This window comes from Doryrhamphus excisus, chromosome 2, assembly GCF_030265055.1.
Source record: "Doryrhamphus excisus isolate RoL2022-K1 chromosome 2, RoL_Dexc_1.0, whole genome shotgun sequence".
Taxonomy (NCBI): domain Eukaryota; kingdom Metazoa; phylum Chordata; class Actinopteri; order Syngnathiformes; family Syngnathidae; genus Doryrhamphus; species Doryrhamphus excisus.
Window position 1 is genome coordinate 593,630 of NC_080467.1, and position 14,522 is coordinate 608,151.

A 14,522-nucleotide genomic window follows, 5' to 3' on the forward strand; every position below is an offset into this window, starting at 1 on the left:
CTTGTATTAGCAGTCAATGACTCTTCCAAATGAAAACAGCAGTCGTAGCTTTGGCAGGCGTGGTTGAAATGATAGCAGTAATGTAAACATATAATAGCTGACAGTCTTGTTTAAAAACTACAAAAAAAAATCATAACATTATTGTTCTTTGAGGATTCTCAGCTGTCAGCTACAACGTATTATTTTTTTTGCTGGGTAATGAGTCAGCGGGTGGTTTCTTCCAAGCGGATGTGGCATGTGATATCCCAGAATGCCGTGTATGTGTGCGCATTGTGAGCCCCTTTTGACATCCATTGACAGACATGCACCTCCTTGACAAGCCGCCGCTGCACTTTTCTCACCATTTCAAGAAAGTACAGGCTTGAATACGGATCAGATTACAAAGGGTATTAGACCTAGAAAGACTTTTTCTGACCACAATCTCAGAACCCGGGATCCACTTTCCCTTCTAGTGGCCCCAAGGTTTAGATTAGAGGCAGGGAAGGATGAGATTGGGTTGCTGGGGTTGGTTGATGTGATTGAATGCGAGTCGGGCTTTTGTGCTTCATAACATGGTGGTGAGTACCAGCACACTTCTTTTGTGGAAAGTAAGCTGATACGTGCTCGTTGTGTTTGCAGAGTTGATGTCATAAGAGGTGCAGCGACGGCTTTCATACAAACCACCCAAAATCACGTTATCATTTTTGAACTCTAAAAGTCGAAATAAAAATAATTTGTTACTTTATTATGAAGTACAAAATAATTAAGCCACTCTGTTACCCCAATACCCGTTCACAACAGGGAAAATCCCTCATAAAATTCATTAAAGGGGACCTATTATGCTCATTTTTCGACCCTTTGTATTGAGTTGTGGTCTCCTATAGAGCAGCTACACACAATAACCCGCAAAGAAAACTTTTTTTGCAGATTCTGCAGAATTTGATTTGTGCTTCCTGTCAAAACAACCTTTTTAATTTAATCATAATAATCATAATAAACATAACAACCATAATAATCATAATAATCATAATAACCATAATCATAATAACCATAATCATAATAACCATAATCATAATAATAATAATCATACTAATCATGATATTCATGATAATCATGATATTCATGATAATCATAATAATCATAACAATCATAATAATCATAATAATCATACTAATCATAATAATCATAATAATCATAATAATCATAATAATCATAATCGTACTAATCGTAATAATCATAATAATAACAATCATAATAACAATCATAATAATAATCATAATAATCATAGTAATCAGAATAATCATAATAACCATAATAACCATAATAACCATAATAACCATAATCATAATAGTCATAATAATCATACTAATCATAATAATCATAATAATCGTAATAATCATAAAAATTGTAATAATCATAATAATAATAATAACAATCATAATAATAATCATAATAACCATAATCATAATAATAATAATCATACTAATCATGATATTCATGATAATCATGATAATCATGACAATCATGACAATCATGACAATCATGACAATCATAATAATCATAATAATCATAATAATCATAATAATCATAATCGTAATAATCGTAATAATCATAATAATAACAATCATAATAATCATAATAATCATAGTAATCAGAATAATCATAATAACCATAATCATAATAATCATAATAATCATAATAATCATAAAAATCGTAATAATCATAATAATAATAACAATCATAATAATAATCATAATAATCATAATTATAATAATTGTAAGCATAATCATAATAATACATTTGATTTGTATAGCACTTTACAGTACAGAAAAAGAAATAAAAATAGAGTTGAGTAAAAACAGAGTAAAAGATGTATTAAAATACAATATTCAAACATTCATTCAGAGCTAAAACAAGGCTAAAAGCGGGGCGGGGGGCGCAGCATTTATTACACCTACGGCCCCGCCTCCGGGCAAGCCCATTCCGCTGGCCGCACGCCCAAAGTGCTTCCTAACTATGAACCATATAAGGAAGTTTGCCCCTCTGTGACATCACAAAAGGCACAGTTTTACCACGCCTTTTGAAACCGAGCATTTTCAGCCATCCTAAACTTCTGTTGGGGCTTACTTCCAAATGTGCAAACCTCATTATCTGAAACTTTGGCACATAGGAATACAACATTTTAGCTACATTTAGCATACATTTTTTGATTCATTTACTGTATATTGGAATGAAAAATCAAAAGAAATTGAGTGCTTTCTTGCATGATCAAATTTAACTAAACATGTAGGATCAGATCAACTGATGGTAAAATATGTTTGTGTTTCAGCGTGGAACTCTATTGTGCAGCCATGACACTTCTTTCTCAAGTGGTAATCCAAACTCTGAACTCTGACCCAAAGGTAAAACCCTATCTAAAAGTATATTTTCCAATATTGAGTATATACCATAAACGCCTCACGAATTGACTGATTTGTTTTAAGTAACTATTTATTTGAATCATGTTTCATCAGTGCAATCATCTACTGACAAATGTGTTTGTGTTTAAATTTGAGTCATGTGCTCTGACAGAAGTCTTATATCAACATTATTATTATTTTAATACATTGATTTAAATCATCTGCTGTATGAATTAATTATTAACTACAGACGGAGGAAAATCATATATTTTTCATTTCTTTCTCAACCCCTCATTTAGGGTCCAAGCACGGAGACTTGCTTATGTCAGTGGGCGGCGCTGGTGTGCTCATGCTGCAGTGAAGAGCAGCCGGTGGAAGTGAAGCTGATGGCTGCCAAGGTGTTGGTCAACTCAACAGGTTCAATGCTCACCAACTCTAAGCTACCACTCGGTGAGTCCACAAAGATGGAGGAAGAGGAAAAGAGTGTCGGATATTAAAGTATGTGTTTGTGTGCCAAGGTCTCGTCAGCACAGTCTCTCTGTGGAGGAGTTTGTTTACGCTGTTGCAAGATGAAGACCAGGAAGTTCGAGGTTTTGCAGCGGATTTCATTGCTAATGCACCGGCTCATCTGATTAGTGCAGGTACGAACTCACCGCTGAAGCAATGCTAACGTTTCTCAGAATTATTAGGGATGTCTCCGTACCCTTGTGAAAACCCTTGTGCCGTTTTTGTATGTTGTGTGCCACCACCGGAAACTTGTGCATGACAAGTTTTCTACCAAACTGGAACGTCTTTAACGAAAAATACTCCCTCCCACTCCTTGCAATTTGTTAATTTTGCAAATCGCATAACAGCGGCTTCTGCCACCAGATCGGGCTGATCCGGTTGGCGTATAACATACTTGCGCTAGATGCGGCTAATGTGCCACAAATGATGGCTGCCACTCAACTGCCGCCGCCCAGAAGAAGAAGAAAATGCAACACCGTCATGCAAACATGGTCGCGTTGTACCTTGGTGAAGTCGGACGTTGGATATTTGGCTCCTTAGCTACAGCGCTAGTTCCCCGTCATTCTGCCCAAACTGCTATGTCATTGTGGCGGAGCTACGGTGGTGGCCGTGGCCACCCTTGGTTGCTCTCCGGCAACCCTACTGGTCATCTAGACATTTATTTCAGGTAATATAATAATAATAATAAAATAATAAAAATAAAATAAAAACATTAAAAAAAAAATAAAAAAAAATAAAAAATAAAAAAAATAATTAAAAAAATAATAACAATAATAATAAAAAATAATAACAATAAAAATAAATAATCAAAATAAATAATTAATAAATAAAAAATAAATAATAATTGTCTTAGCTTGGCCACCCCAATGAAACATTTCTGGCTCTGTCTCTAACTGATGGTTGTTTCTAGGGACCATCAATAAATTACAATTCCTCTGAAGAGAAGTTTGTAGGGGGAAAAAACATACATGTATATATTCAAAAGTAATAACCTCCAAAAAACATTGTCTTTCTGACAGATGAGTGCACACACAAACACACATTTACAGGCTGAGGACTGACAGCTGCCAAATATTAGACAACCGCATGACTTCCTGTCCTTACAGCGCTGACTTCCTCTGTGTTCCCAGCTTTCCTGTCGCAGCCACGCTTGTTGTGTCTGGCGACATCGATGGTATCACGTAACATAACATAACACCGTAACCTAATGTCAGAGGGTCATAAGGAAGACACAACTTGAGTAGTTTTTATCAAGGGGGGGGTAGAGATAGCAGGTTTTCATTCACTTGAATAATGTTTTTAACGGTCTTTTGTAATGAATGCAGTAGCAGGATACATTTATTATTCCCAATTCATATTTGGTTTATGTATTTAAGGCCAGACTGAGTCAGATAAAAATCAGATAGAGGTTCAGAAACAAAACATGGTTTCTTTAAGTAAAAAGCGAGCACAATGCATATAATTACAATCCAATCCACTTTATTTATATCACACATTTTATAAACAGTGCTGCACAGACTAGTAAAAATAAAAAGTAAAAATAAAATACAATAAATAAAAGGCACAAATTGAATTTAATCCAAAACTAAAAAATCAAATAATAAATAAAATAGTAAAATAGATATTAAAATATTAAAAACAAGAAGCAAAGCAATAAAAATAAAAAAAAATAAAAAAAATTAAAATAAAAAGAAAGAACTAAAAGACACCACGACGAGTTAAAAGCCAGAGAATAAAAGTAGGTTTTAAGACTGATTTTAAGATTAATTACAGACTTATTGGACTGAAATATTCACTATTTAGTTTCTGTTTTGTCTATTTTAGTGTTAGTTTAGTGTTAATATTCTTCCCAGCTTTTATATGATAATGAACTTTTTGAATAGGATTCCAGACGTGTGATCCAAACAAAAGGAATGAAACACTATAAAGTGGTCATCCTAAATGAATGTGTGATGAGGCCAGGAAAATCACATTCCTGAAGTAAATGACAAAGCGCCCAAAAACCCAAAAAGAAATCACATTGCAGTGACTGTAAAATGAAACCCGCAGAAACCTTGAATTGGAAAAATGTGATGTCTGTCCACTTTTGAAGCCTAAACTTGTCTGATGTTCTGAAATTAGATGCGCACCAGTGAGTTGGATTTAGGTTTTTTTTCAAACGAGTTATATCCAAACAACAGTCATTGTGATTGTAAGACTGTACTTACTGTGGTCACCGGAACAACATTTATAAGGATGTGTGTGTGTGTGTGTGTGTGTGTGTGCATAGTTAGGAACGCTCCATTTCAGATTCTCATGCCACCGGGCTAATCTCACGCCACATGAGAAGCAATCGTCGAGACCGTTTTTAAAGCCATTGCATTGAATAAGTGCAGCCGAGCAACATGTTGGCGTCGTTAGTTAAATTCTCAGGAGATCTTTACATTGCATTTCAAAATTTAAACCAGACTAAAGTGTCATGGCTTCTCCTGACGCTTGGAAATTTGAAATCGAACAATTACCCATAAACACGAGTCTTTCTCTTTTCTCTGCATTCTAAAGATATAAAAACAGATAAAAACAAACAGCTAAAAATGCACATAAAAAAATGAAAAAAAACCTTAATTTAATCATGTGACCTGCATATTTCTCTGTTTGACTGATTTTTTTCAACAGTCCTTGAATGCACCATAGTTTGTAGGCTCATCGTACATTATCATGTATTAGCGGTGAGCATTGATACATTCATTCATTCATTTTCTACCGCTTTTCCTCACGAGGGTTGCGATGGGTGCTGGAGCCTATCCCAGCTGTCTTCGGCTGAGAGGCGGGGTTACACCCTGGACTGGTGGCCAGCCAATCACAGGGCACATATAGACAAACAACCATTCACACTCACATTCATACCTACTGACAATTTGGAGTCGTTAATGAACCTAGCATGTTTTTGGAATGTGTTACTAAACTCATCACACACCAACTTAACACTCAAGAGGTATAATTATGAAACCAGCTCAACCGAATCATTCATTTATTCATTCATTTTCTAACGCTTATCCTCACAATGGTGGCCAGCCAATCACAGGGCACATATAGACAAACAACCATTCACACTCACATTCATACCTACGGACAATTTGGAGTCGCCAATTAACCTAGCATGTTTTTGGAATGTGTTAGTGTTCTTACAAAGAACACTAAACTCATCACACACCAACTTAACACTCAAGAGGTATAATTATGAAACCAGCTCAACCGAATCATTTATTTATTCATTCGTTTTCTACCGCTTATCCTCACAATGGTGGCCGGCCAATCACAGGGCACATATAGACAAACAACCATTCACACTCACATTCATACCTACTGACAATTTGGAGTCGCCAATGAACCTAGCATGTTTTTGGAATGTGTTACTAAACTCATCACACACCAACTTAACACTCAAGAGGTATAATAATGAAACCAGCTCAACCGAATCATTCATTTATTCATTCGTTTTTTCACCGCTTATCCTCACAATGGTGGCTATGTCTGTTCCTGTTTTTTTTTTTTTTTTTTTTTGCTTTATTTTACCATCTTTCATTCAACAACCATGAGTCATCCCGGGTTTCAAAGCTTTGTGTATATATACAGTACATTTGCTAACATAATGATTGGTCCCGCAAATAAGACCCAATTTACTGTTTGTGTGTTTGCGTACATGGAGACGACTCGTCACTGTGTGTGGACGTGCTTGCTTGTTTGCGTGTTTTTCCCGTCGCCTGGTGTTCTGCCAGTCTTTCTTTTAAGTTGTGTGTGTTTTATTACCTGTCATCAAGGGTTTGAGGCGTTGCTTTCGAGGGAGACGACACTTCCGGCCCTTTGATATGGAGGAGCAGGCAGAGACGGGTCCCTCACACATTTCAGCCTATCAAACAAATGTGAAGTATTTTGGCCTAAATTAAGCATTTTCAAGCATAAAAATGACTAAACGAAGTAAAATACAAATATACGGTATTCTGAAGACACATTCAAAGATGTTGTGATAATATGTAGTATTCTACACCGGTCACTAGGTGTCAGTAATGTTACTGTAATGTTGGGTTAGACACTAAAAACAGACTTTTTTTAAAATTATCTCAAAACAGCTTCAATAATCGCTAACATTATCCCCGACATCACTTTCAGTTACATGTCTTATTTTTTGTTATGTCTACTATATTGGCTAATGCAAATGTAAAGGTGATTACAGGGGTGTTATTCAATGTATATTGGGCTCTAATAATGTTAAAAATATACTTGGAAGGTCATAAATATGTTTTGGTATGCCGTAAATACAAATATATTCTATTAAAAATTAATTAACTGTGACAAATGAGTATTACGCTACATTATAATCAAGTGAGTGTGAGTAGCTATACATTGGTAATTCAGGTGCTGAATCTAATCTTAATAATAGGGATTGGCCGATATGGTTTTTTTTTTGGACCGATGTCGATACCGATTTTTTTCCATCACCCTTAGCCGATGGCCGATTTTGCTTGAGCTGATATTTGTGGCCGATACTGCTTTTGCTCCCTCAATTTACATGAAAAAATGACAATGATAACAAATATTACATATATTTTAACAAATATTTATTCCGATTCAAATATCGGCCCGATGTATCGGTCGATCCTTAAGCCGATGGCCGATTTTGCTTGGGCGATATTTGTGGCCGATACTGCTTTTGCTCCCTCAATTTACATGAAAAAATGACAATGATAACAAATATTACATATATTTTAACAAATATTCATACCGATTCAAATATCGGGTCGATCCTTAAGCCGATGGCCGATTTTGCTTGGGCCGATATTTGTGGCCGATACTGCTTTTGCTCCCACAATTTACAATGAAAAAATGACAATGATAACAAATATTACATATGTTTTAACAAATATTTATACCGATTCAAATATCGGGTCGATCCTTAAGCCGATGGCCGATTTTGCTTGAGCCGATATTTGTGGCCGATACTGCTTTTGCTCCCTCAATTTACATGAAAAAAATGACAATGATAACAAATATTACATATGTTTTAACAAATATTTATACCGATTCAAATATCGGCCCGATATATCGGCCGGCCGATGTATCGGTCGATCCTTAAGCCGATGACCGATTTTGCTTGGGCTGATATTTGTGGCCGATACTGCTTTTGCTCCCTCAATTTACATGAAAAAATGACAATGATAACAAATATTACATATGTTTTAACAAATATTTATACCGATTCAAATATCGGGTCGATCCTTAAGCCGATGGCCGATTTTGCTTGGGCCGATATTTGTGGCCGATACTGCTTTTGCTCCCTCAATTTACATGAAAAAATGACAATGATAACAAATATTACATATATTTTAACAAATATTTATTCCGATTCAAATATCGGCCCGATGTATCGGTCGATCCTTAAGCCGATGGCCGATTTTGCTTGGGCGATATTTGTGGCCGATACTGCTTTTGCTCCCTCAATTTACATGAAAAAATGACAATGATAACAAATATTACATATATTTTAACAAATATTCATACCGATTCAAATATCGGGTCGATCCTTAAGCCGATGGCCGATTTTGCTTGGGCCGATATTTGTGGCCGATACTGCTTTTGCTCCCACAATTTACAATGAAAAAATGACAATGATAACAAATATTACATATGTTTTAACAAATATTTATACCGATTCAAATATCGGGTCGATCCTTAAGCCGATGGCCGATTTTGCTTGAGCCGATATTTGTGGCCGATACTGCTTTTGCTCCCTCAATTTACATGAAAAAAATGACAATGATAACAAATATTACATATGTTTTAACAAATATTTATACCGATTCAAATATCGGCCCGATATATCGGCCGGCCGATGTATCGGTCGATCCTTAAGCCGATGACCGATTTTGCTTGGGCTGATATTTGTGGCCGATACTGCTTTTGCTCCCTCAATTTACATGAAAAAATGACAATGATAACAAATATTACATATGTTTTAACAAATATTTATACCGATTCAAATATCGGGTCGATCCTTAAGCCGATGGCCGATTTTGCTTGGGCCGATATTTGTGGCCGATACTGCTTTTGCTCCCTCAATTTACATGAAAAAATGACAATGATAACAAATATTACATATGTTTTAACAAATATTTATACCGATTCAAATATCGGCCCGATATATCGGCCGGCCGATGTATCGGTCGATCCTTAAGCCGATGACCGATTTTGCTTGGGCCGATATTTGTGGCCGATACTGCTTTTGCTCCCACAATTTACATGAAAAAAATGACAATGATAACAAATATTACATATATTTTGACAAATATTTATACCGATTCAAATATCGGGTCGATCCTTAAGCCGATGGCCGATTTTGCTTGGGCCGATATTTGTGGCCGATACTGCTTTTGCTCCCTCAATTTACATGAAAAAAAAATGACAATGATAACAAATATTACATATGTTTTAACAAATATTTATACCGATTCAAATATCGGCCCGATATATCGGCCGGCCGATGTATCGGTCGATCCTTAAGCCGATGGCCGATTTTGCTTGGGCCGATATTTGTGGCCGATACTGCTTTTGCTCCCTCAATTTACATGAAAAAATGACAATGATAACAAATATTACATATATTTTAACAAATATTTATACCGATTCAAATATCGGGTCGATCCTTAAGCCGATGGCCGATTTTGCTTGGGCTGATATTTGTGGCCGATACTGCTTTTGCTCCCACAATTTACATGAAAAAATGACAATGATAACAAATATTCCAGGTCTCAAATTTAAACAAATATTTATTGAAATGTAAACACTGAAGATTTAGCTTTCTTAAACACACATTTAAACGGCACTATCAACTTTAAAAGGAATAAATATAATAAAAATAAATATATAATAAATATAAATATATATAAATATAAATATAATATAAATATAATATAATATAATATAATATAATATAATATAATATAATATAATATAATATAATATAATATAATATAATATAATATAATATAATATAATATAATATAATATAATATAAATATAAATATAAATATAAATATAAATATAAATAATAAATAATAAATATAAAAATAAATAATAAAGTTGCCTGGCGGATGCCTGTCTGTAAATCATGCGGCAGACCGGAAGAATCTGCGAACCCACGCGCACATCGGCCGATATCGATTCAAGTAAAGAACGCAAATATCGGCCAGCCGATGTATCGGTCGATCCTTACTTAATATATTATATTTTCTCTGTGGCGTTGGAGTCACATCAGATTTGTTGACTCTTTTTTTTCCCCCCAGAGCTGTGAGACACAATGGTGCTATTGTACTGGACTTGATGATTTATTAATCTCCAATTTAGTCCCCAAGTCCTCCACCCCCTCCCCACCAGTATAACCACCACTTGCCAAATACCTCAAGACTAATTGTGTCTGAAACCAAACTCCAGTCACTCTCACACGGGACCCCCAGCAATGGTGGTTTCAGGATGGGAACGGGGGAATCACTTTGTTTATTCTGTAGAGCACAAAGGGATTTGGGCTGGACACCAGAGGCCATTTAATGCAAATGTGATTTTGAAACCAAAATAACAAATTCAAATGAACCTTAAAGTCATAGTACCATTGTTTTTTTGTTTGTTTTTTTTTTTTTTTTAACTGTCAGATCAATGAACTTTTCATAGTTTGGCGTAGCAAATTTCAACTACTAAATACCAAATCACTGAAAACAAACTGATTGACGCACCCGCGTTTTCCGAGCCGTTCTCTGCTAACTTATTGTAACCCAGGCTGCTGACTTTAAAGGCACCCTGTGAAATATTTATTTCATGACGGTCGAGTGAGGTGATGCGGCTGAATGATGGCGCACGGCACTCATTAAACAGACCTTTTACTGCTCGCTCAGCCAGTAAACCCGCAACGCAAACCCACCACTCGGACACGGCGCACTTTTATTTCAGTTAGTGCTCCTTACTTTTCCTTGGCTATTCGTACCACGCTAGCCAATTGTATGTAACAGAAATAAATAGACTACCGTATTTTCTGGACTATAAGTCGCTCCGGAGTATAAGTCACATAAAGCCAAAAATGCATAATTAGGTAGAAAAAAGTATAAAAAAGTATAAGTCGCATTTTTTGCGGGTAATTTATTTTCCAAACTACTTGACCAAAACAGACATTACGTCCTCTTAGAAGGCAAGTTCTAACATTAATAAAAGAATAGATAGGTGTAAGATATGCTAACACAATGCTTATTCAGCTACACAAAAAATAAACATAAACAGAAAAGATGTCCAGTGTTTATGTAACATAAACACTTTTTTCATTTATAAGTCGCTCTGGGGTATAAGTTGCAGGAACAGCCAACCTATGAAAAAAAAGTGCGACTTATAATCCGGAAAATACGGTAATTTGAAAAATCAAATCCTGCAACGTTATTCCATTATGCCTAACTTTAATATGTTTAATAGCTTGGTATTAAACGATCATGTTACATAATGACTCTACGCATCATTAATTGCATACTGCAGTGGAACTTTTGTTAGCGTCATTAGTCCGTTTCAGAAAGTCCGACTCTAACCGAAACGTACTCTAACCAAAACATATTTTCCCATAAGAAATAATGTAAATCCAGTTCATGCGTTCCAGAATGTCAAAATTTTTTATAGGTTTACAATAACTTTACTTCTTAAAAATTAAAAGTAGCTTATTAACAAAGTTTTTTTTGTGTGAAATTCTGCAACTCATAATAATAATAATGGGCGGCACGGTGGTCGAGTGGTTAGCGCGCAGACCTCACAGCTAGGACACCAGGGTTCAATTCCTCGGCCATCTCTGTGTGGAGTTTGGATGTTCTCCCCGTGCATGCGTGGATTTTCTCCGGGTATTCCGGTTTCCTCCCACATTCCAAAAACATGCTAGGTTAATTAGCGACTCCAAATTGTCCATAGGTATGAATGTGAGTGTGAATGGTTGTTTGTCTATATGTGCCCTGTGATTGGCTGGCCACCAGTCCAGGGTGTACCCCGCCTCTCGCCCAAACACAGCTGGGATAGGCTCCAGCACCCCCCGCGACCCTCGTGAAAATGAATGAATAATAATAATAATAATCATGGCCACTAGTCTTCGGTTCTTCAAGGTCCCCAAGCGAAATGTGTCATTATGATTGCGGTTCTCCTGTGTAATTTTAGCACATTATGTTTCCGCCGCCACCACATTACGTGGTGTTTTAGGAGTTTCACTAATTTGACGTGTTTCAGTGAGATCAGTTGGATCAAACAGACCAGCCGTCTCGCTCCTCGTCACAGGCTACAATCTGTTGTATGTTTGTGTCTCTAGCAGCAACGACCAAAGACTTCCAGCGGTTTACAAGTCGGTCCCAGTCGAAAGCAATTTCAAGCACCAAGTGCATTGTCTTTCGTGAATATGGTGGCGTTGTCTGGTCTCTAGGTTTTGCTGTCTTTGAGAGCCTTGCTGTTTTCTCGTGACGTTTTTACATATGTTGCGACAAGCTCGGTGTACTACCTTGAACTATTATTGTCATGGTAATTTTCAGTCCCTCTCTGGGTAATGTTTCCTGTTGGCGTCAACATTTGGTCACCTCGCACTGCTTGCCACCAACAAGCAAAGGAAGTCAGGGCTGTAAAGAGCGTGTTTTTGTTTCACACCTCCTTGTATTCTATGTGACACTTTAGCTTCCTGGGCTCTAAACCCAAAAGTATCTTGTGTTTTGTTTTAATGTTGTTTGAGAGTCGAGTGTCTTCCGTAAAGACTGGTGTGATGGGTGGTATTTTACTTGACTTCTTACCGTTGGTTCTATCATTTAGGCTAATACAAATATATTTATATTGAATGTTGACTGGCGGCACGGCGGTCGAGTGGTTAGCACGCAGACCTCACAGCTAGGAGACCAGGGTTCAATTTCACCCTCGGCCCCGTGCATGCATGGGTTTTTTTTCCGGGTAATCCGATTTCTTCCCACATTCCAAAAACATGCTAGGTTAATTGTCCATAGTAGGTATGAATGTGAGTGTGAATGGTTGTTAAGTTGGTGTGTGATGAGTTTAGTGTTCTTAGTTTAGTGTTTTTTGAAATGCGACTCGGGCCAAGCTGCACGGCGGTCGATTGGTTAGCACGCAGACCTCGCAGATCCGAGACTCGGGTTCAATTCCACCCTGGAGTTTGGATGTTCTCCCCGTGCATGTGTGGGTTTTTGTCACAATGAGTTTTTTGTGTTTGATGAAAATATTCCATTCCTAAATAAGGAATCCTGCTTTGCACACAAGCATGCCTCTTAATTTACGTCTGAAAATGTCTTATTTCTCTTACCCGATATTGGATAGAAGGGGTGTAAAGGTGACTATAGGGGTGTTATGTTATGTCAGAGGGCTCTAATAATGTTTATAAATATGTTTAGATATAGATAATATAGATAATATGTTTTAGGTATGAATGTGAGTGTGAATGGTTGTTTGTCTATATGTGCCCTTTGATTGGCTGGCCACCATTGTGAGGATAAGCGGCAGAAACTGAATGAATAAATGAATGATTCGGTTGAGCTGGTTTCATAATTATACCTCTTGAGTGTTAAGTTGGTGTGTGATGAGTTTAGTGTTCTTAGTTTAGTGTTTTTTGAAATGCGACTTTTGAAAAGCTGCACGGCGGTCGATTGGTTAGCACGCAGACCTCGCAGATCCGAGACTCGGGTTCAATTCCACCCTGGAGTTTGCATGTTCTCCCCGTGCATGTGTGGGTTTTCTCCGGGTACTCCGGTTTCCTCCCACATTCCAAAAACATGCTAGGTTAATTAGCGACTCCAAATTGTCCATAGGTATGAATGTGAGTGTGAATGGTTGTTTGTCTATATGTGCCCTGTGATTGGCTGGCCACCATTGTGAGGATAAGCGGTAGAAAATGAATGAATAAATGAATGATTCGGTTGAGCTGGTTTCATAATTATACCACTTGAGTGTTAAGTTGGTGTGTGATGAATTTAGTGTTCTTTGTAAGAACACTAACACATTCCAAAAACATGCTAGGTTAATTGGCGACTCCAAATTGTCCATAGGTATGAATGTGAGTGTGAATGGTTGTTTGTCTATATGTGCCCTGTGATTGGCTGGCCACCATTGTGAGGCTAAGCGGTAGAAAACGAATGAATAAATGAATGATTCGAATGAGCTGGTTTCATAATTATACCTCTTGAGTGTTAAGTTGGTGTGTGATGAGTTTAGTGTTCTTAGTTTAGTGTTTTTTGAAATGCGACTCGGGCCAAGCTGCACGGCGGTCGATTGGTTAGCACGCAGACCTCGCAGATCCGAGACTCGGGTTCAATTCCACCCTGGAGTTTGCATGTTCTCCCCGTGCATGCGTGGGTTTTCTCTGGGTACTCCGGTTTCCTCCCACATTCCAAAAACATGCTAGGTTAATTAGCGACTCCAAATTGTCCATAGGTATGAATGTGAGTGTGAATGGTTGTTTGTCTATATGTGCCCTGTGATTGGCTGGCCACCATTGTGAGGCTAAGCGGTAGAAAATGAATGAATAAATGAATGATTCGGTTGAGCTGGATTCATAATTATACCTCTTGAGTGTTAAGTTGGTGTGTGATGAATTTAGTG

The 14,522-nt window shown here is 37.0% G+C and overlaps 1 protein-coding gene across 2 annotated transcripts in view; it reads left to right on the forward strand.

Moving 5' to 3' along the window:
* Positions 1-14,522, forward strand: part of thada (THADA armadillo repeat containing) — a 109,575-nt gene that overhangs the window by 85,746 nt on the left and 9,307 nt on the right. For both annotated transcript variants that reach the window (XM_058050294.1, XM_058050303.1), the window contains exons 34-36: positions 2,309-2,381; positions 2,678-2,828; positions 2,897-3,019. In XM_058050294.1, coding sequence (XP_057906277.1) covers positions 2,309-2,381; positions 2,678-2,828; positions 2,897-3,019 — 347 coding nt within the window. The remainder of the gene's footprint in view (positions 1-2,308; positions 2,382-2,677; positions 2,829-2,896; positions 3,020-14,522) is intronic.